This window comes from Bos taurus, chromosome 12 (genome assembly GCF_002263795.3).
Source record: "Bos taurus isolate L1 Dominette 01449 registration number 42190680 breed Hereford chromosome 12, ARS-UCD2.0, whole genome shotgun sequence".
Taxonomy (NCBI): domain Eukaryota; kingdom Metazoa; phylum Chordata; class Mammalia; order Artiodactyla; family Bovidae; genus Bos; species Bos taurus.
In genome coordinates, this window is record NC_037339.1 from 18,869,908 (window position 1) to 18,890,378 (window position 20,471).

At 38.8% G+C, this 20,471-nt stretch overlaps 1 protein-coding gene across 2 annotated transcripts in view; it reads left to right on the forward strand.

Annotated features, from left to right (window-relative positions):
- The window catches only part of CDADC1 (cytidine and dCMP deaminase domain containing 1), a 30,803-nt gene that overhangs the window by 2,687 nt on the left and 7,645 nt on the right, over positions 1-20,471 (forward strand). The window contains exons 3-8 of one of the 2 annotated variants that reach the window (NM_001206518.1): positions 3,219-3,293; positions 6,346-6,523; positions 9,247-9,816; positions 13,853-13,902; positions 16,799-16,968; positions 18,592-18,781. In NM_001206518.1, the coding sequence (NP_001193447.1) occupies positions 3,219-3,293; positions 6,346-6,523; positions 9,247-9,816; positions 13,853-13,902; positions 16,799-16,968; positions 18,592-18,781 (1,233 nt within the window). The remainder of the gene's footprint in view (positions 1-3,218; positions 3,294-6,345; positions 6,524-9,246; positions 9,817-13,852; positions 13,903-16,798; positions 16,969-18,591; positions 18,782-20,471) is intronic. The other variant, XM_010810697.4, reaches the window with a different exon arrangement.

The following is a 20,471-nucleotide window of genomic DNA, read 5'->3' on the forward strand; positions in this document are numbered from 1 at the left end:
AGTTATTGCTATAATGGCAGTCATATTATAATATACAAATGTATCCAATTAATGCACACCTTAATTTTCTACAATGTTATATGTCAAATGTATTTCAGTTAAACATTAATTAAAAGTGGGGCTTTTTACAAATTGAGTAATAATTTTGAAGAACCTTTTTTAATATAAAGATTTGGTATCATTTTAATTCATTCATACACACCACACCACACACACACACACACACACCCCAAAATATATCTTGTTCTTTTTCATCAGACAGGCACATTAATTTATATAAATAATTCCACTATTAATTGCACGATGTTCACAAAGTTGATAAGATCTTTTTCCTATTAAGAAAAATGTTCTCTAAGCTAAAGTAATAAAGTTGTTTCACTTATTAAATTCTTTATCTTGCTTTTGCTATAGATAGTAAGCCACAGAAACTCTAAGATGCAATTTCATATGTACTTGTATTGGAAACACTGCTTTTGACACTCTAAAAATCTTTGTCTTTTTAAAAATAAAATATTTTTATGTGTTACAAAAATAATACATGTTTATTATTTACAAAATAGAAGGGAAAATATGCCTCATAATTGCACCACTTGGAGACTACTAACATTTTTGTGCTGTTTCACAATATTTTTGCTCTATTTCCTTTATTACTTGGATATCATTTAATTCTGGATGCTGCCCTTTTGACTTAACAATATTGAAAATGCTCATGTTATAATACTGTTATAAGCACTGGAGTGGCGACTTAGTCTGATGCTTTCAGAGTAGCCAGTGGTTCAGCAATTTCTCCCGCCCTCACCCCTATCTTTGCCAACCATCATCCTATTCTCTGTGTCTCTGAAAACTTGGGGATTTTTGTTTGTTTCTTTTGTGATCCCATATAAGAGAGGTCTTATGGTCTTTGTCTTTCTCTGTCTGACTCACTTCAGTTAGCATATTGCCCTTGAGATCCCTTTATGTTGTAGATGGCAAGATTCCATTCTGTTCTATGGCTAAATAATATTCCATTGTGTGTATTGAATACTCACACAATGTTTCTTCTCCATTCATCTGTTGATGGACGGTGAGGTTGTCTTCATATTTGGGCTACTGTAAGTAAATAATGCTGCAGTGAACACGGGAGTGTATATATCTCTTCAAGTTAGTGTTTTCATCTTCTCTCGATAAATACCCAGAAGTGAAATTGCTGGTTCATGTTATAGTTCTATTTTTAATTTTTAGAAGAAGCGCCATACTATTTTCCATAGTGCCTGAACCAATTTACACTCTCAGCAATGGTGGATGAGAGTTCCCTTTTCCCACACCCTCCCTAACACTTGTCAATTCTAGCTTCTTTGACGACAGCCATTCTAACAGGTGTGAGGTGATATCTCATTGTGGTTTTGATTTGCACTTCTCTGATAATTAACGATGTAGAGTATCTTTTTGTTTACCTGTTGACCATCTGTATATCTTTGGAAAAATGTCTATTCAGCTTCTGCCCATTTTTAATTGGATTTGTTGATTTTTTTTTTTTTTTTTGCTGTTGAGTTGTGTGAGTTCTTTATATATTTTGAATATTAGCCTTTTGTCAGATATGTGATTTGCAAATATTTTCTCCAACTCAACAGGCTTTTTAGTTTGTTGTATTTCCAGTTGTTTATTTTTGCTTTTGCTCTTTTGCTTTTGGTGTCAGATTCAAAAAATTACCAAAACCTATGTCAAGAAGCTTACCACCTGTTTTCTTCGAGGTTTTTATCATTTTATTGTCATCTTAATGATTGCATAACAATCCATTCTATCAGTGTAACATGTCTATTTCCTTATTATTGGACATTTAAATTATAATTTTTGCCAACCTTAGGGAATTATTAACTACAACCATTTCTGAATATAACTGTTATCTGAGTTTTCTGTGTTGTCAAATATTTACACTGTATGAATGTGTCTTGAGGTTTGTTCAGCAAAGTATACATAGTATAAAGAGTAAGAATTTTTAGTTATCCAGTCTAAAACTAGATAAATGAGTGGGACTTCGGAGGAAAAAAATAAAAAAACACCATAAGTACTTAAAACTTTTAGAATAATACACAATGGAGTATTACTCAGCCATTAAAAAGAATATATCTGAATCAGTTCTAATGAGGTGGATGAAGCTGGAGCCTATTATACAGAATGAAGTAAGCCAGAAAGAAAAACACCAATACAGTATACTAACACATATATATGGAATTTAGAAAGATGGCAACAATGACCCTGTATGTGAGACAGCAAAAGAGACACAGATGTAAAGAACAGTCTTTTGGACTCTGTGGGAGAGGGCGAGGGTGGGATGATTTGGGAGAATGGCATTGAAACATGTATATTACCATATGTGAAACAGATTGCCAGTCCAGGTTCGATGCATGAGACAGGGTGCTCAGGGCTGGTGCACTGGGATGACCCAGAGGGATGGGCTGGGGAGGGAGGTGAGGGGGGTTCAGGATGGGGGACACATGTACACCCGGGGCGGATTCATGTCAATGTATGGCAAAAACCACCACAGTATTATAAAGTAATTAGCCTCCAATTAAATAAATTTGAAAAAAAAAATTTGGAATAGAAATAGAATACTATTGAACATGGCTGTCATTTAAAAATAGTTATCTCTCCTACTGGTTCATAGTTTTAAATTTCAGTTAAGTAAGACTTATCTAAAATTTCCTGAATATTACTTCATTAAGACTTTAGAATAACTGCATTGTTCCCTCATGTTTCTGTATATATCATGTATTGTCTTTCTCTCCCACCTGTTCCCATGGTGTCCTCTGGGACCTTATCTTTATGCTGAAAGACCTCACATACCTTTCCAGGACAGAAGTAATGTAGCATAATGATGAAGACAATGGATTAGGGGCTCGGATCCCTGCTTACCCATTTATTAGCTCTGTGACCATGGTTGAGATATTTTATCTCTATCCACAGTTTCTTCATCTGGAAAATGAGAATAATCATAGCTACTTTGTAAAAGCTGGGAAAATTAAAGAAGGTGATTTAGGACCAGATACATGGTAACTGTTAGGTATTATTATTATCGTCGTACGTACAGTCAGCATTACCACTACCGCCCCCCACACCTCCATCATTTCATTACCAACATCACTGCTTCCTCCACTTCCTGTTCTTTACATAGGAAATATTGAATTAATCACATTTTATGTACTAATCCTTCCCCCGCCCCTTAATCTGCTTTTAATTAGGAAAAGGAGGAAGGAAAGCATGGACCCTTAGGAGACAATGAAGAGATGGCCAGAGTATCTGCTGACAAAAAACAGGTGCATTTTTATGATTTAAAAAAAAAGACATGTTCATAATAACAAAGCAAAAGGGATGATACAAAGTAGAATAAAAGTTTCTTTTATATTCAAGTTCCCCATTCCCATTTCCAGGAGAGTTTTTGTGTATCTTTCTAAAAATCATACATTTACAAGACTATGTATGTTTCTCCAAAGGCTGGGGGTGGGGAGGTGAGACCAGATAGGATTATATAATCTATAATCTGTTCCTATATCTTGCTCTTTTTTTTTTTTTTTTAACATTTTCAAATTTCACTCTCGTCACCTTCCCATGTGAGTTCATATAGAATGTGTTGAGAAACACTCTTCCATATTCTCTCAAACTCCAACACATCCTGCTGGTCTTGGCAAGAATGCAAGGCCCTCGCTCGCTTTGCCCAGGCCATTTCTCAGGAGTTGAGTTTGCAGCAGGTAACCTTGAGGGTTGAAGTAATGTCTCTCTCTGGGACATAGAACAGGTTTGCACTATTCTCAATAAAACACAGCAGAATTCCCGAGCGCAGTATTCCTGTCCTGTGACGCAGCTAGCTCACTCTGTGTCTAGAAATCCATATAGGCCTGTCCGCATGACCCCTTGTGGGCAAGGGGACCGTTGCAGACATGCGGCTCGCCCTGCTTGCTGTACATGAACCATAGTCATCATTTCTGACATAGGATGTCTTCTGCTAGCATCTATGGGACAGCACCAGGCCAACTTACTGGCTTATAAGTAGAGTAACATCAAAGCCCAGACCTGACCAGATGAGCCTCGTTCTTTTTAATATGCCTAGTATTTCCTTGCCATCTTAATCTTTTGGGTTTTCCAGAGAGACTCTGTGATTCATCGGGTGTGGAGTAGAGACAAAACATTCACATTTTGAAAAAAGTTACCTTGTTGTACATTTGGGTTGTTCAAAAAAGTTACCTTGATGTACATTCCTGGAGACTTCTGGTTATTTCTGAGAGTGAGTCTCGAAAATGCCCAACAAGAATATAGAAATTATTTGTTTTAGAATATGTAGATGTTTTTAGTTATAAGAAAGAAAAAAGGAAAAAAGTAGTGAATGTATACAAAACAGACTGTCCTCTTTCACTTCTGTTTTACTGTAAAACTCTGTGATTAGGTTTACATAGATGACTTGTCAAGATGTTAGAGAAGTGAAGCAAAATCAGGATCCAGAACAGTGACTCACTGCAAAGATTTAGTTCTGGGAGTTGGAGTAAGCAGAAGTCCCAGAATGGAATGCAACAGAGGCCTTTATTGGCTTTAAATTTGGGATGGAAGAATCCTGGTCTCAAACTTGAGGTTTTGGCCCTGGCTAGAAACAAAATGGGAAGAAAAAAAGATATTTTCGAAAGTAAAAAGTACTCTCAACAAAAAAGTGATAAATGTGGCCTGAAAGATTGTTCCAATAAAAAAATTAAGTGATGAGTAATGCTTCATTTTTTAAGAATGATTTTTAGATATTCCACTGAGTCTCATTTTCCACTGTTACAGAAATTTATACTCATAACTGAAACCGAAACTTGGCTCTTTTAGTTTGGTCTCGTCTTGAAAGTGAGTTCAAACGTGTCCTCTTGGGAATAACTTTAGAGTAAAATCTTTTGAAAGGGAATAGGGAATAATGGACACTGTGTTCTCAGCCCAAGTCCCCCTCATATTGTGAAATCCCTTATGAACCCAAGGATTAGTTTTATGTCCCTTCCTTCAGAATCTTTTGCTGTGAAAACAGCTATTTTGTGGCACACGCAGAACTAATTTTTAACCTTAATGTGTTTTATCTGATGTAATATTGTTACAGCTGCCTTTTTGATTAGTATCTGTATAAATTAGGTCACCTTAGGTTTAAAGGAACCACTCTTTAGCCCTCCAGCCCATGCCCAGCTTTTGGGACTGAAAAATAAAAGTCAGCCCAGCCCTTACTGTGGGCGGGAGACTGCTGAGACGGCTGTGGCTGACTGCTCTCGCTTTGAGTTCTCTCTCCTTTCTAACACCCGAGGTTATGTCTTCCTTTCCTTGAGCTTGAATATATGTTTTTAAACATTTTAAAAATTATAAATAACCTATATTTTTGTGGAAGGTGAATCCTAACCACGTTAGTCTAGACTGCCATAGTCTTAAAAATTAGTAGAATCATTTGTTAGAAAGAAGTTGAGAATTATCTTATTTTAGTCAGCATTTAAAATATTTTAGGGACTGCCCTCATGGTCCAGTGGTTAAGACACTGTGCTCCCAATGCAGAGGGCACAGGTTCAGCCGCCGGTCAGGGAACTAAAATCCCACATGCCGAAGCCAAATAAGTAAATAAATAAGAATAAAAAGTAAAATATGATAAGTTAAAAATTTTTTAGTTAGTAGATGTAAACTTTTATCTATATAGAATGGATAAACAGCAAGGTCCTATTAATTGGCATAGAAAACTATATTCAGTATCCTATTGTAAACCATAATGGAAAAGAGTGTATATAAAAAAATGAATGTATATATGTATAACTGAATCACTTTGCTTTACAGCAGTAACTAATACAGCATTGTAAATCAACTATATTTCAATTAAAAAAATTTTTTTTAATTTAAGATGACCTCTGATTTAGTTCTGGCTTTTACCGTCTGTGAGTCTTTCAGAAAGTCATGTAAATTTTCTGGGCTTCACTTACCCATGTGTAAAATCACAGGTTTGCCAAAATTTTCCTTCTTACTATCTAGAACCTTAATACTAAGTAGTCTTAGGCTAGATGTTATAAGAAACAAGTCAAATCAACTTCATTATTGCCCTTTACTAGGGTAAAAAGTAATTCATTTTTTACTAGGATAAATTTGTGATAATTCAATGCTTGTTTGGTTAAGAAAGCCTAGATTTAGAAGACTTCTGGTGTAAAGTCAACATTTTAAACCTTCAGAAAATTTTTTGGACCTAATGAGAAATGTGTATTTGTTCAAACTATGTTCAGATGAAGAATTAAACTTTCATTTTATTCATACATCAAGTATAATCCATGAGATGATCATTAGATATTATAAAATAAATTACTATTTTATATCTTAATATAGGTGAAGAGAACTGGTCTTGTGGTGGTGAAAAATATGAAAATTGTTGGTCTCCACTGTTCAAGTGAAGATTTACATGCTGGGAAAATTGCTCTGATAAAACATGGGTCAAAGCTGAAAAACTGTGATCTCTATTTTTCCAGAAAGCCATGTTCTGCTTGTTTGAAAATGATTGTAAATGGTAAGTGTAGATAAGGCTTTGTTGGGGATTAATAGCATTTATCTGAGAACAAGTCAAATTGCCTAATATAATTTTAAAATATACATATGTATCTGAAGACAGTTTGATATACTGTAAGAAGAAGAATCGGAAAAGATGTATTCTGGTCTCAGCTGTGTCACTAGTTAGGTGACCCTCAGTGTACTGGTAGACTAATACTAGCTACTTTAACAAACACCAACAACATTTCAGTGGCTTAATATATTAGACACTCATCATGCATGTAATAGTCCAGTGCAGGTGTTATCAAACATCAGCCAGCTATTCTGTGGTTGATGTGTGGGCCTCAGCATCTTCTGTCGTAAGCTCCTGGAATCCCTACTGGCCTCTCCTGTATCTAGAGACAGAGGAGAGCAGGCATGTTTTTGTTTAGTCATTAAGTAGTGTCCGACTCTTTGAATGTTTAAAAAATGTTGCTTTGTTATTGTTGTTTAGCCTCTAAGTCTTGTCTGCTTCTTTTGCGACCTCGTGGGACTGTAGCCCACCAGGCTCCTCTGTCCATGGGATTTCCCAGGCATGAATACTGGAGTGGGTTGCCATTTACTTCTCCAGGGAATCTTCCCACCTCAGGGATCAAACCCGAGTCTCCTGTGTTGGCAGGCGTATTCTTTACCATCGAGCCACTAGGGAAAGCAAGAGAAAGCATACCTGTTTTTTAAAAACCCTGGCCTGGAAGTCACAGACATCATTTTTGTTCGCGTGCATTGTGGGAACTGTATTCCTGGCTGGGTGGCTGCCTTCCAGTGACTACTCTACCCCTTGGAAGGAGGAGCACAAAGAATTAATGTATAGCTATCTATACACACTGGGCTCCTCTCTAATCTTTGTGTTTATGATTCTGTTTTGCACCTAGGTATGTATCCAGACCATTTACCTATTTAAAAAATGGTGCATCTTTTACATGGGCTTCCCAAGTGGCTAGTGGTAAGGAATCTGCCTGCCAGTGCAGGAGAGTAAAGATCAGATTGGTGGTAAGGGGAGTTCCCTTGAGCTATAGGCACTTCCAGAAGAAGTGGTCACATGCTAGAGCCTCCTTCAAAGGAGGCCTTCACAGTTACCTTCCAGCCCAAGCCACAGTAAGAGTCTGTAGTAGCAAGGAGTAGATAGAAATGTGCATTTGTTCAACTCAGATGTTTATTATTTTGAATATAGAAAACCTGTGGGCCATCTGGCTATTCACCTCTGGGCACAATGATAAAAAAATAAATGCCTTTTCTAATGGAAATTATATGAGACATGAGCAAAGGGGTTTCTTTGTTTTAAATACTAATTAATTGATGAACGTTTATGTGTTTCTGTATCTGGCATCTTGTTGTTCAGTTCCAAACACAAATTTAAAACTGTTTTCATGTTTGTTATTCAGTTTTGCTTTCTCTTTTGTAAATTTACTTTCTCTCTTGTCAATTCACATGTGCTCTCAAGAATTTCGATCTCTGTATGTTAAAGATGGGACTCCTTGGTGGCTCAGTGGTAAAGAATCCACCTGTAGTACTGCTGGGTTTGATCCTGCTTCTGGGTGTGATGCGGGTCAGAAAGATCCCCCTGGAAGAGGGCATGGCAACCCCCTCCAGTATTCTTGCCTGGAGAATCCCATGGACAGAGGAGCCTGGCGGGCTACAGCCCATCAGATCGCAAAGTGTCAGACATGACTGAGCCACTAAGCACAGCAGCCCATGTTAAAATGACTAACTATTCCTCTGCTACGTTGACTGAACAATGTTCCTTCTAGTTTGTTGTTTTGTCTTTAATTTTGTATTCGTAAAAGCAGTTCACACTTCTTCCTCTCCCCCTGCTTCCCTGCTCCCGTCACGTTATAAATTCTTTGTGGATGTTTTGGATAACTGTATATTTTATTATGAGGAGGACTGTCATGTGTTACTGTTCCCCTGTTTTGGCCATTTAGATTTTTTCTAGTTTTACGGTTTTAAACAATGCTGCACTAAACATATACGTACATGAATTTTTATTTTTTGTCTTTACTTCAAATATTTTCTTAGACGAGCTTCCCAGAGAAAGAGTTTAAAGTACCAGTACATTTTTCATGCATGGATGAATTGTTTATTTTAGGTTCAAAACTCTAGTCAATATCAGTTGTGCTGTACTATTTCTGGAAGCAGCCATTTCATTACTTGGAGGACTCTGGTACATCTTCCTAGCTCTGGGCTTTGGGACCACACTTAGCAAAACCATTGATTGCATAGATGCTTCCCACGGGCTTTGTTGTCAGCAAACATTTCCTATAAAGGGCCACATAGTGAGTATTTTAGGCTTTGCAGGCTGTATCGTATTCATACAGCTATTCAGCTCTCAGCTAATCCATTGTAGTACAGAAACAATGAGAATATGTCAGTGATTAGGTATGTCTGTGTTCCCACTAATCTTTACGGGCACTGAAAATTGAATTTTATATAATTTTCATTGTGTTACAAGTATTTTTTTTCCTCAACTATTTAAAAACTGTGAAAGCCATTCTTGACCCGCAAGCTGTACAAAAGTAGGCAACGGGACAGATTTGGCCTGTGGCCACAGTTTGCCAACACTCAGGCTATATTACTGGTGATTTGGTAGTAGACATTTATTACACTGGGACCTCAGGATCAACTGCAATGATATGATGGATTTATCAAGAAAACCCTTAATTTCGGCAGGCATCTGCTAACTAACTTTCATATTTTTTATTTCAGCTGGAGTTAATCGAATTTCATATTGGCCTGCTGACCCAGAAATAAGTTTGCTCACTGAGGCTTCTGGTTTCGAAGATGCAAAGTTAGATGCCAAAGCAGTGGAAAGACTGAAGTCAAACAGTCGGGCCCACGTGTGTGTCTTACTTCAGCCTTTGGTCTGTTACATGGTGCAGTTTGTAGAAGAGACCTCTTACAAATGTGACTTTATTCAAAAAATTTCCAAAACATTGCCAGACACTAACTTTGATTTTTATTCTGAATGTAAACAAGAGAGAATAAAAGAATATGAAATGATATTTTTGGTTTCCAATGAAGAAATGCATAAGCAAATACTGATGACTATAGGTTTGGAGAACTTGTGTGAGAATCCGTACTTTAGCAATCTAAGGCAGAACATGAAAGACCTTGTCCTTCTTCTGGCCGCAGTAGCTTCCAGCGTGCCCAACTTTAAACACTACGGATTTTATTGTGGCAACACCGAACACAGTAATGAAATTCACAATCAAAGTTTGCCACAAGAAATTGCAAGGCACTGCATGATTCAGGCCAGGTTACTGGCATATCGAACTGGTGAGTTACACGCTTAGTTCCTAAATCGGGGTTGATGGGGTCGTATTTGTGTCAGACATAAAGTGTTCATTTCACTTCTGGTAGCGTTTATTGACTCTTAGATACTAAAGTGTTGCTGCTCATACTAATATAGAGAAGTTAGTGAGACCCTTGAGTAGACAACTCTTTCTTAGAGCAGTTTTAGGATTTCTTGTGGCCTATATTGGATGCTGCATTTATAAATCAGGATCTAATTCAGCCCTTTCTGCTGCTTGCTTTTATCATTTCCCAGTTGAATGAGCCCTCCACTAGAGAAAGGACAAAAAGAGAGAGAACCAGAATTATTCCTCTTTTTTTAACTACTCAATATTCCTTATCTATTCAATATTTAGTAAAAACTTAGAAAAATCTTTAAAATATGAATTTCAAATAACCAGTAGAATCGAAGAAAATTGGCAGATTCTTCCAATTTCTGATATGTTTTCAAACAGCAAGGGGAGAAATCAAACATTTTTAACTTTATTAAGTTGTACATGAGTATGTATGTGAAGAAGGAAAATATTACTTGGGAATTTTACCTTACCATGATAAAGGGTGGTATCTATATTTCCAGTTACAGAATAGTGTTTTTACATCTTACCAGACATAACATTTTTGAAAGTAGAATGATGATCACTTTTTAAAATGCGACTTTGGAATAGGGAAAAGAAAATTCCGGCAGAAGGAGCAGCAGAGGAATGCCTGGTGAGTGGGCTATAGTAGGAATTTTAAAATTTATTCCAAGAAGAGAAGGAGGATAGAGAAAATCTTCAGAAAAAGTCCATACAGATGCACTGGTCTGCAGTACATGCTCAACAGAGACCACGGGTTGAAGTAATTTCAGTAAAATGGAGGTTTGCAAAAGGCAGCTTGTCAGGGTCACCATAGAAACTTAAAGTGAAAGTTTAGTCACAGTCGTGTTCGACTCTTTGCGACCCCATAGACTGTAGCCCACCAGGCTCCTCTGCCCATGGGATTTTCCAGGCAAGAATACTAGAGTGGGTTGCCATTTCCTTCTCCAGAGGATCTTCCTGACTCAGGGGTTGAAGCCAGGTCTCCCACATTGTAGGCAGATGCTTTACCATCTGAGCCACCAGGGAAGTTCTCAGTACAAATGCTCAAATTCTAACCCAGACACACTAAGCCTGGTCCCTGTGGGTGTGTCCTAGGCCTGTGAATTTTTAAAATTCTGCAAGGGATTCCAACATTCAACAGGGTTAATCATCACCTTAAAAGAATTTGATTCTGCTACAGGCACAAACTGTATGATGCCAAACAACTGAAGGGTCTAATCTTAACTATCTGGTTTAAGTGTGAGTTTTGATTTCTTTTTATGTCCTGTTTTCCGTTAGACTAGGTGTTTTCCAAAGCTGACAATCATGCCTTCCTCCTGAACCACACAATGTTGATGATGAAAGTAGGGTGACATGGCCAAGAAGGCTTAACTGTTTCAAATCATAACTCAGCGGTTCTCAACTTTCAGTTGAGGCGATGCACATGAGAAGTCTACGTTCCCAACTCTGCTGCCTCCCTTGGAGAGGTTAATTCAGGGAGTTTCCATGGGAGTCAGGAGTCTGCTTTTTGAACAAGCATCCAATGGTTCTGATGCAGTTGGTCTGTGGACCACACTTGGACAAACCCTGATGTGACCACAGTATTGGGAGTGAAAATAACCACACTTGTGTTCCAGAATAATAGCATAGAGTCCTCTGACTTTCGGTGATCAAAGGGTCCGAGGAGTTTGGCTCAGTGATTACAAGTTGACCTTTCCTTCAAGGGTATACAGAGAAAACCCTGTGAATGAGCAGATCCTGGGTAGCAATTTATAGACATGGAAGAATTTTTTTAAAGAAGTTTTACATAAAAATTACAGATGTGAAAAGATTTTTGAGAAATTACCTCATCTGTCATCCAACCTTGAGGGCTGGGTGAAACCTACTCCATTGTATATGGATGAAATTTTATTCCGATTTCAAAAGACATGTAGTAAAGTATATTCTCTTGGTGAAACTATCCTTAGCTAAACAGTGGAGCTTAGTTTAAAGATCATGTTTTGGGAGGCTTCCCTAGTGGCTCAGTGGAAAGAACCTGCCTGCCAATGCAGGAGACACGACTTCAATCCCTGATCCAGGAAGATCCACATGCCTTGGGACAACTAAGCCCATATGCTACAACTATTGAACCTGTGCTGTAGAGCCCGGGAGCTGCAGCTGCTGAGCCCGTGTGCCCCAGCTGCTGAAGCCTGGGCGGCCAAGAGGAGAGCCCATGCTCTGCAACGAGAAGCCACCTCAATGAGAAGCTCTCGCACAGCAACTAGAGAATAGCCCCCGCTCACCGCAGTTAGAGAAAAGCTTGGACAGCAACAAAGACCCAGCACAGCCATAAATAAAATTCTAAAAAAAAAAAAAGAAGAAGAAGAAAAAAAAATTTTTAATCACATTTTTTCCCCCTCTTGACAAGATTTAGTCTGTCCTTAGACTGAAACAGAAAAGGTGGCTCCTGGACTAAAAAATAATAATATGAAGAATGCTTAGTGTCAGTGGTAGGAAAAGTAGACTTGATATGAAGAATTTCTACCCCGCCCCCCGCAGCAAATAGATATTCTTATTTCATTAAAATCATATTACTCTGTTTTTTTCATTCAGCAAACCCTTTTTGAGCTTTTACCATATGTTAGTCACTGCCCTGAGCTCTCTAGATAAAGTTAATATTTTTAACTTTTGAAATTAAAAACTTGGGATTTGAAGAATTTCTATGAGTTTTTCATTTTTTGTTCCAGATTTATGCATGTATTAAGTACAGTTTTACTTAGAGGTTTTCATTTTTAGCTTCTGCAACTTGCCTTAGAAATGAGCATAAAGCCATAATTATGTTCTTTTCTCACCATGTTATATTCTGAAGATCTTGGAAGGCACAAGACTTTGTTTATCCCCAAATCCCTTTGCTGACAGTCTCCACCTCTAAATTGCATTCCTGCCACCCTCTTCCTCGGCATCACACTCCTTTCCTTTATAGCCCAGCACACTGCCTTTGCTTTTAGACTCTTGTTACCACCTTCCTCCCACACCAGACATGAGCTTCATGAGTGTAGGGACTCAGGTATGCAGGGAACGGAAGTCTTGGTTACGAAATTCTTCATGTCAGAGGAAGGCAAGCAGGTTGGGTGAAGAGACCTAAATCTTAATCACTTACTTTGAATATGTAGAATTTCTATTTTGGTTTTGTATTTTCTGTTTAAGGTTAATAGTTTAAAGAAATACAGCTTTGCTTGTTGCAGAGTAATTAAATTGGTTCTGCAGGGAAATTTTAATCTAATATTTATAACTTCTACCACTTGATTTAGAAACGAGCATCACGTCAACAACTTGGCATTCTTCTCCCCACATGGTAAACTCTGAAGGTCAGGGAAAGGACATCATTTTGTGTAAATTAAAATTCCTTTCATGTACCTACCAGCAATATATATATATATATGTGAAGGCCCATAAGGGTATATGTTTATGAGTTTGAACTTTTTTCATAGTAAGAACACATCCATGAAATGTGTTTTCCTTGATAGAGTGCAAAAAATACTAGGAGAAGACAGATTTGATTGTTGTGAATGGTTTATTACACCAAATCCATTAGTTCAGGAACTTCTGTCTTACTTTCATCATCTATTAGAAATAGGTATTTAAAACCTGACTTGGTGGAGATTGAGTAAAGTTACCCTAAAGTCTGGTTACAGCTTTGAAGTCACCCGAGTGTGGGCACTGCTACTGCAGTGATCTCTGCACACACATCGTCTATGACTGGGTTGGCAGTGACACTGTCTTTAATTAGTTCATCCCTAGCTCCCATAGTCTATGCTTGACAGTATTCTCATACTTTTCCATAATTAGTGAGGTTGTCAAGGATTGCTGCTACATTTATGAAGTGTATTTCAATAAATACATATTTATTATTTTTGGAAAAACAATCTGTTTCTGAAACTAACAGATATTGGTTTTCACTGAGTCACATGCCATGTATCTTTCAGAGGATCATAAAACAGGAGTCGGGGCAGTCATCTGGGCGGAAGGAAAATCTGTAAGTGTGAAATTAATTCTTTATAATCATTTAAACTTGATTTTGTTTAACATATTTTGATCTTAAGTGCATGACATTTTGTTGCCCCATGGGGATTAATATTTATTAGGGTATTTATTTATTAAGTTCTAAAAACATTTGCGCTTTCTTTCAGCAGTTTTCTAGATAGATACATTCATTTAATAAACCTTTATTCAACTTCCACAGGACAGGGTAGACCCTGTGCCCCCGTGAACAGTGGGGAGTTACAGGCCACATATCCCACACTTCATGGCCTTACAGTCTAGTGATGGAGACGGAGGTGAAAAGGAGACGGGCATATAGCTGTAATCATAACATGACGCCGTGAGAGCACAGAGGAGGCCTCTTACTCTGCTTGGAGAAATAAGTAAAGCATTCTTGGAGGAGGTCAGCTGCTATTAGTCTTGAATAATGAGGAGGAGTTCATCAGCACAGCAAGTTAGTGGGACTCGGAGGGCAACACGCAGAGGTAGTGCGTAGGAATATGGGGAAATGCAAGTGATTTGGCACATTGGAGTCCAGAGTCCTATGTCTAGTAGAATAGCAAAAACATTAGGCTGCACCGTGAAGAACTTCATATACCATGGAGAGTTTAGACTTTATCTTTTAGACAGTGGGGATGCCCTAGCATCGCACTAACCAGCAGAAATAAAAAGCAAGCCACATACATGATTTAAAAGTTCTTAGGAGCCACATTAAAAAAAATAAGGAACAGGTGAATTAATTTTAGGAATATACTTAATCACCTGTTGAGAAATATTACCATTTCAGCATGTAACCAATATAAAAATATTGGTTAATATTTTTAATAAAATATTTTGCATTTGAGAGGAGTATTGAGTCTTTATAATTCTGTGTGTGTTTTATACTTATTTGCTGTTGTTTAGTCACTTCAGTTGGAGAAGGCAGTGGCACCCCACTCCCATACTCTTGCCTGGAAAATCCCATGGACAGAGCCTGGTGGGCTGCAGTCCATGGGGTCGCTAAGAGTCGGACACGACTGAGCGACTTCCCTTTAACTTTTCACTTTTCACTTTCATGCATTGGAGAAGGAAATGGCAGCCCACTCCAGTGTTCTAGCCTGGAGAATCCCAGGGACGGGGGCGCCTGGTGGGCTGCCATCTCTGGGGTCACACAGAGTCGGACACGACTGCCTCGACTTAGCAGCAGCAGCAGTAGCAGTCACTTCAGTTGTGTCAGGCTCTTCTGCGACCCCATGGACCGTGGCCCCCAGGCCCCTCTGTCCGTGAGTCTCCCAGGCAGGAACCCTGGAGTGAGTTGCTGTTTCCTTCTCAGGGGCATCTTCTGGCCGCTCTCAGTTTGCACTGAGCACGTGTGCCCAATGGCCACTGTATTGGACAGTGCAGTCTAAGAACATCTTAAGTGGGAAAATGATCAGGTTTGCATTTTAAAAATAAAGTGGAGCTAGACAGGAAGTAGGGAGATTAAGAAAAAAGATGATGAGGACTTGAAATTATGGGGATGTGTTGAGAAGGAATGGAGCTAGGAGACAGTAAATATGATACTGTTGATACTATCATATGAGTAATTATAATATTAATATATTGAAATTTTAGTGAGGTTTATAGCATTTTCCAAACTATTATAAACAGGTTTGGTTTATTAAATATTTTACTCTTAGAGTTGATAAAGCATTCATATTAACACCTAATATGCCACTGACCAGAATAAAGAAAAATGCCACTTAATGTAGGAAGTTCTATTATTTATACACACACACACACATATATACACACACACATATATACACAATAGAGGCTCAGTAAACATAAAGATGAAAGGAAAATACATTATAGATTTTCCAACTATATATATAATAGTACATTTTTAACCCCAAACAGAAATTGTTCAAAATATTTTTGGAATTTCTGATTTGCTAACAACTAGCACAGCACAGAGCATATAATAACTTAACAATAATTTATAATAATATAGAGTACCTGCTCTGTATGGACCACTATAATAGGTATGCTTTAAGGGCCAGAAAGACGGTATAAAACATAGTTTCTGTTCTCTAGGGTCTTATAACCAATCAGGGAGGGATGTCTGAGTCAAGTGAAACAGTTTGTGAATTAAGCTGGTATTTCACTAACTGCTAAAATGAAGGACTGTCTTGATATTATATACTAGAGATGATCAGCCTGCTTGAAATTTAACTTTGACAAGATCACCCTGCTGAAGGAAAATCCAATACTATATTTTTCTGATGGCTCAGTTTATCACTGTTGTTCATTGTTGAGTCACTAAGTCGTGTCCGACTCTTTGCAACCCCACAGACTATAGCACTCCAGGCTTCCCTGCCCTTCCCTGTCTCCCAGAGTTTGCTCAAACCCACGTCCATCAAGTCAGTGATGCCACCCAGCCATCTCATCCTCTGTCGTCCCCTTCTCCTGCCCTCAACTCTTCCCAGCATGAGGGTCTTTTCAAATGAATCGGCTCTTTGCATCAGGTGGCCACAGTATTGGCACTTCAGCTTCAGTCCTTCCAATGAATATTCAAGATTGATTTCCTATAGGATTGACTGGTTTGAGCTCCTTGCTGTCCACGGGACTCTCGAGAGTCTTCTCCAGCACCACAGTTTGAAAGCATCAGTTCTTCAGCACTCAGCCTTCTTTATGGTCCAACTCTCACATCCATACATGACTACTGGAAAATCCATAGCTTTGACTATATGGACCTTTGTCAGCCAGGTCTCTGCTTTTTAATACGCTGTCTAGGTTTGCCATAACTTTATTGTGTATTATGGAAAAGTGAATCCATTCTACAAAGTGTGATGCTAGGCTTTAAAGATACAATGTAAGATGCCTTTTCAGAATGTTGAACACAGCTTTGTTGGTTTGCTCACTTTCCATAGAGAAGTTGTGATGGCACAGGCGCCATGTACTTCATAGGATGCGGTTATAACGCTTTTCCTGTTGGATCCGAGTATGCTGACTTTCCGCACATGGATGACAAACAGAAAGACAGAGAAATAAGGAAATTCAGATACATCGTACATGCTGAACAGAATGCCTTAACATTTAGGTATGAAATCCGTTTGCCTGTATTTTGTATAAAATGTAGCAAGGGTTAGTTGAAATTAGCTTTCATTTTGCTGTAATTTATTGCCTTTTAAAAAATTCCAAGAAATATTCTTTTCAGAAGTATACCTCTGGTTGTACTTGGTTTTTGCTACATGACAGAGGCCATTGTCAGGGATCCTCCAGGCCTTCAGAGCAAATCTTTTTTCCTTTCTTCCTTCTCTCTCCAGGATAAAACTGCTTCAAGTGTGTCCATAGGGTCTTGCATATTTCTGCATTATAAGATCACCTTTGTTTTCTAAATTCTGAGCATATATTTATGAATATATAGATTTTATTATGAACCAAATTGCTTTAACATAGTTTTTGTTAGAGCTTATTGCTGGCATTACCTCCTTCTAATGTTAATTTAGATAATTTCCACAAATATTCCTCAGCATTTACCGTTTAGTGGGTGCTCTTGGGAGATTCAAATCTGTATGAGTCATGGTTTCTGTCCTGAGGAGTTTATAGTCCAGTGTGGGATATAAGACTGTACTCAACATGGTCAGTTGTGTGGGAAGGCCAACACAAAGTGGGTGGAAATTCAGGGGCTGCAATAAATGGAGAGGGAGTGTGAGGGAAAACCTTTATGGAGAAACTGGCATTTGAGCTGAGCTTTAAAGCTTTGGTAGGATTGTGGCAATTGAAGATGCTTACTTGAAGGGAAACCATTCTTGCCTGAGGCATAGCAGTGGGCTAGAAGACAGAAAGTGCTTGAGTGTTTAGCAACATAGATGTTCCAGTTAGGCTGGACCGCGGGCCAGCGTGGGACTGACAAGGGAGACTTGGAGTTTAGTCTTCCTTTGGAAGTAGTGGACAAATGGAAAGACACTGACAGAGCTACAGTAATGATTACTTAGGTTGCAGGTGTACGGTTTGAACAGGCTAGATGCATACAATTCTGCTTCCCTGGTCCAGGGGAAGAGAATGAGACTCTAAACTGAGGACATGGGTGCGGAAGGCTGGTTGGGGAGCATACAAACGAGAGCTTTGTAAACCACAGAACCCGGAAGTACAACTCGTCTATCCTAGGTCCTAAACTACCCCGGCGTGCAAAATTTCACTACACAGGTTTTTTTCCCTTGAACTCTTCATTACAGATTTACTTGCTTCATTTTGTCAAATCCAAGTGTTTGTTAAATTACCCTACGTGAGGTAAAAGCAGTAAGGGAACTATAACTCAAAACAGAACTCTAACATTAATCCATTTAGTAAGCATTTATTAAATATCTCTCAGGCACCAGATGAGAGATAGACCTTCGGGCTACCACGATGACTTAATGTCTCATCACATGTGGCACATTCTCAGGGAAGGCGTTAGTTCTGGCCCGTAATTCTGGCTTTATAAAGAGTTTCCTACTTAGAAAGCATTATTCCCTCTGTTTTCATTTCCTTTGTTGTCTAAATACTGAAAATCTTGGCATTGACTAATTCAGCAAGAATAAGGCTTGATCATTATTGTGTATAATGTTGTAAATCTTTCCAAAACGGCTCAATTTTAATGTTCAAAGATTTTTCTAAAACATAACTTACCCTTTTAGAAACTACCTTCCTAATTTTTTCATATGTATATATATTTTTGTAGGTGTCAAGAAATAAAGCCAGAAGAAAGAAGTATGATTTTTGTGACCAAGTGCCCTTGTGATGAATGTGTACCTTTAATTAAAGGTGCAGGCATAAAACAAATCTATGCAGGGGATGTAGATGTTGGAAAAAAGAAGGCAGACATCTCTTACATGAGATTTGGGGAAGTTGAAGGTGTCAGCAAATTTACAGTAAGTAGATACACATTTTTTTCAAATATACTTTGTATTATGTTGATAGCTGTTGTTTAGTCGCTAAGTCATATCCGACTGTTTTGTGACCCCATGGGCTGTAGCCCACCAGGCTCCTCTGTCCATGGGATTTTCTAGGCAAGAATACTGGAGTAGGTTGTCATTTCCTCCTCCAGGGAATCTTCTCGACCAAGGGATCGAACCCGTGTTTCCTGCATTGGCAGGCAAACTCTTTACCACTGAGCCACCTGGGAAGCCCATGTTGTTAAGTTACTCTGCTGCATATTTTAAATTAGTGATTCTTGCCCTTTTAAAGAGTTTCAACAAAATATTATCATTGAGTTTATTTTTATGTGCAAGCACTTGCCTAGTCACAGATGTTCAGCTTGGGATTTGCCTTATGAATATATATCTCTAAAGAGAGAATTTTACCTTGACCTTGTGCTGTACTGTGCCAGGCTCTTCTGTCCATGGGGATTCTCCAGGCAAGAATACTAGAGTGGGTTGCCATGCCCTCCTCCAGGAGATCTTCCCAATCCAGGGATCCAACCCAAGTCTCACATTGCAGGTGGATTCTTTACCAGCTGAGCTACCAGGGAAGAACTTGACCTTACAGACCTTGAATTAGTTGGTTCTATAGTGCCATCTGGTGGCTAACAAAAGAAAGTACCTGACCCACCTCTTCCTGCAGCCTTTTTTTAAAATTCAGTAGTTCAGTTCAGTCGCTCAGTTGTGTCTGACTCTCTGCGACGCTGTGGACTGCAGCACGCCAGGCCTCCCTATCCATCACCAACTCCCAGAGTTTACTCAAACTCATGTCCATTGAGCCGGTGATGCCATCCAACCATCTCATCCTCTGTCGTCCGTCCCCTTGTCCCACCTTCAGTCTTTCCCAGCATCAAGGTCTTTTCAAATGAGTCAGTTCTTGGCATCAGGTAGCCAAAGTATTGGAGTTTCAGCTTTAGTGTCAGTCCTTCCAATGAATATTCAAGACTGATTTCCTTTAGGATGGACTGGTTGGATCTCCTTGCAGTCCAAGGGACTCTCAAGAGTCTTCTCCAACACCACAGTTCAAAAGCATCAATTCTTTGGCACTCAGCTTTCTTTGTAGTCCAACTCTCACATCTGTACATGACTACTGGAAAAACCATAGCCTTGTCTAGATGGACCTTTGTTGGCAAAGTAATGTCTCTGCTTTTTAATATGCTGTCTAGATTGATCATAACTTTTCTTCCAAGGAGTAAGTGTCTTTTAGTTTCATGGCTGTAGTCACCATCTACAGTGATTTTGGAGCCCCCCAAAATAAAGTCTGCCACTGTTTCCACTGTTTCCCCATCTACTTGCCATGAAGTGATGGGGCCAGATGCCATGATCTTAGTTTTCTGAATGTTGAGCTTTAAGCCAACTTAAATTCAGTAGTAGATAGTAGTAGATAGAGGTGAACATAGTTTAAGATTACACAAAAGAAGGGGGCACATACACACGTGCGTGCGCACACACATACACATGCATTTCTCATGAGAAAAATCAGGAAAAAATTAGAAGCGATTTGAGCGACTTCACTTTCACTTTTCACTTTCACGCATTGGAGAAGGAAATGGCAACCCACTCCAGTGTTCTTGCCTGGAGAATCCCAGGGACGGGGGAGCCTGGTAGGCTGCCGTCTATGGGGTCTCACAGAGTCGGACAC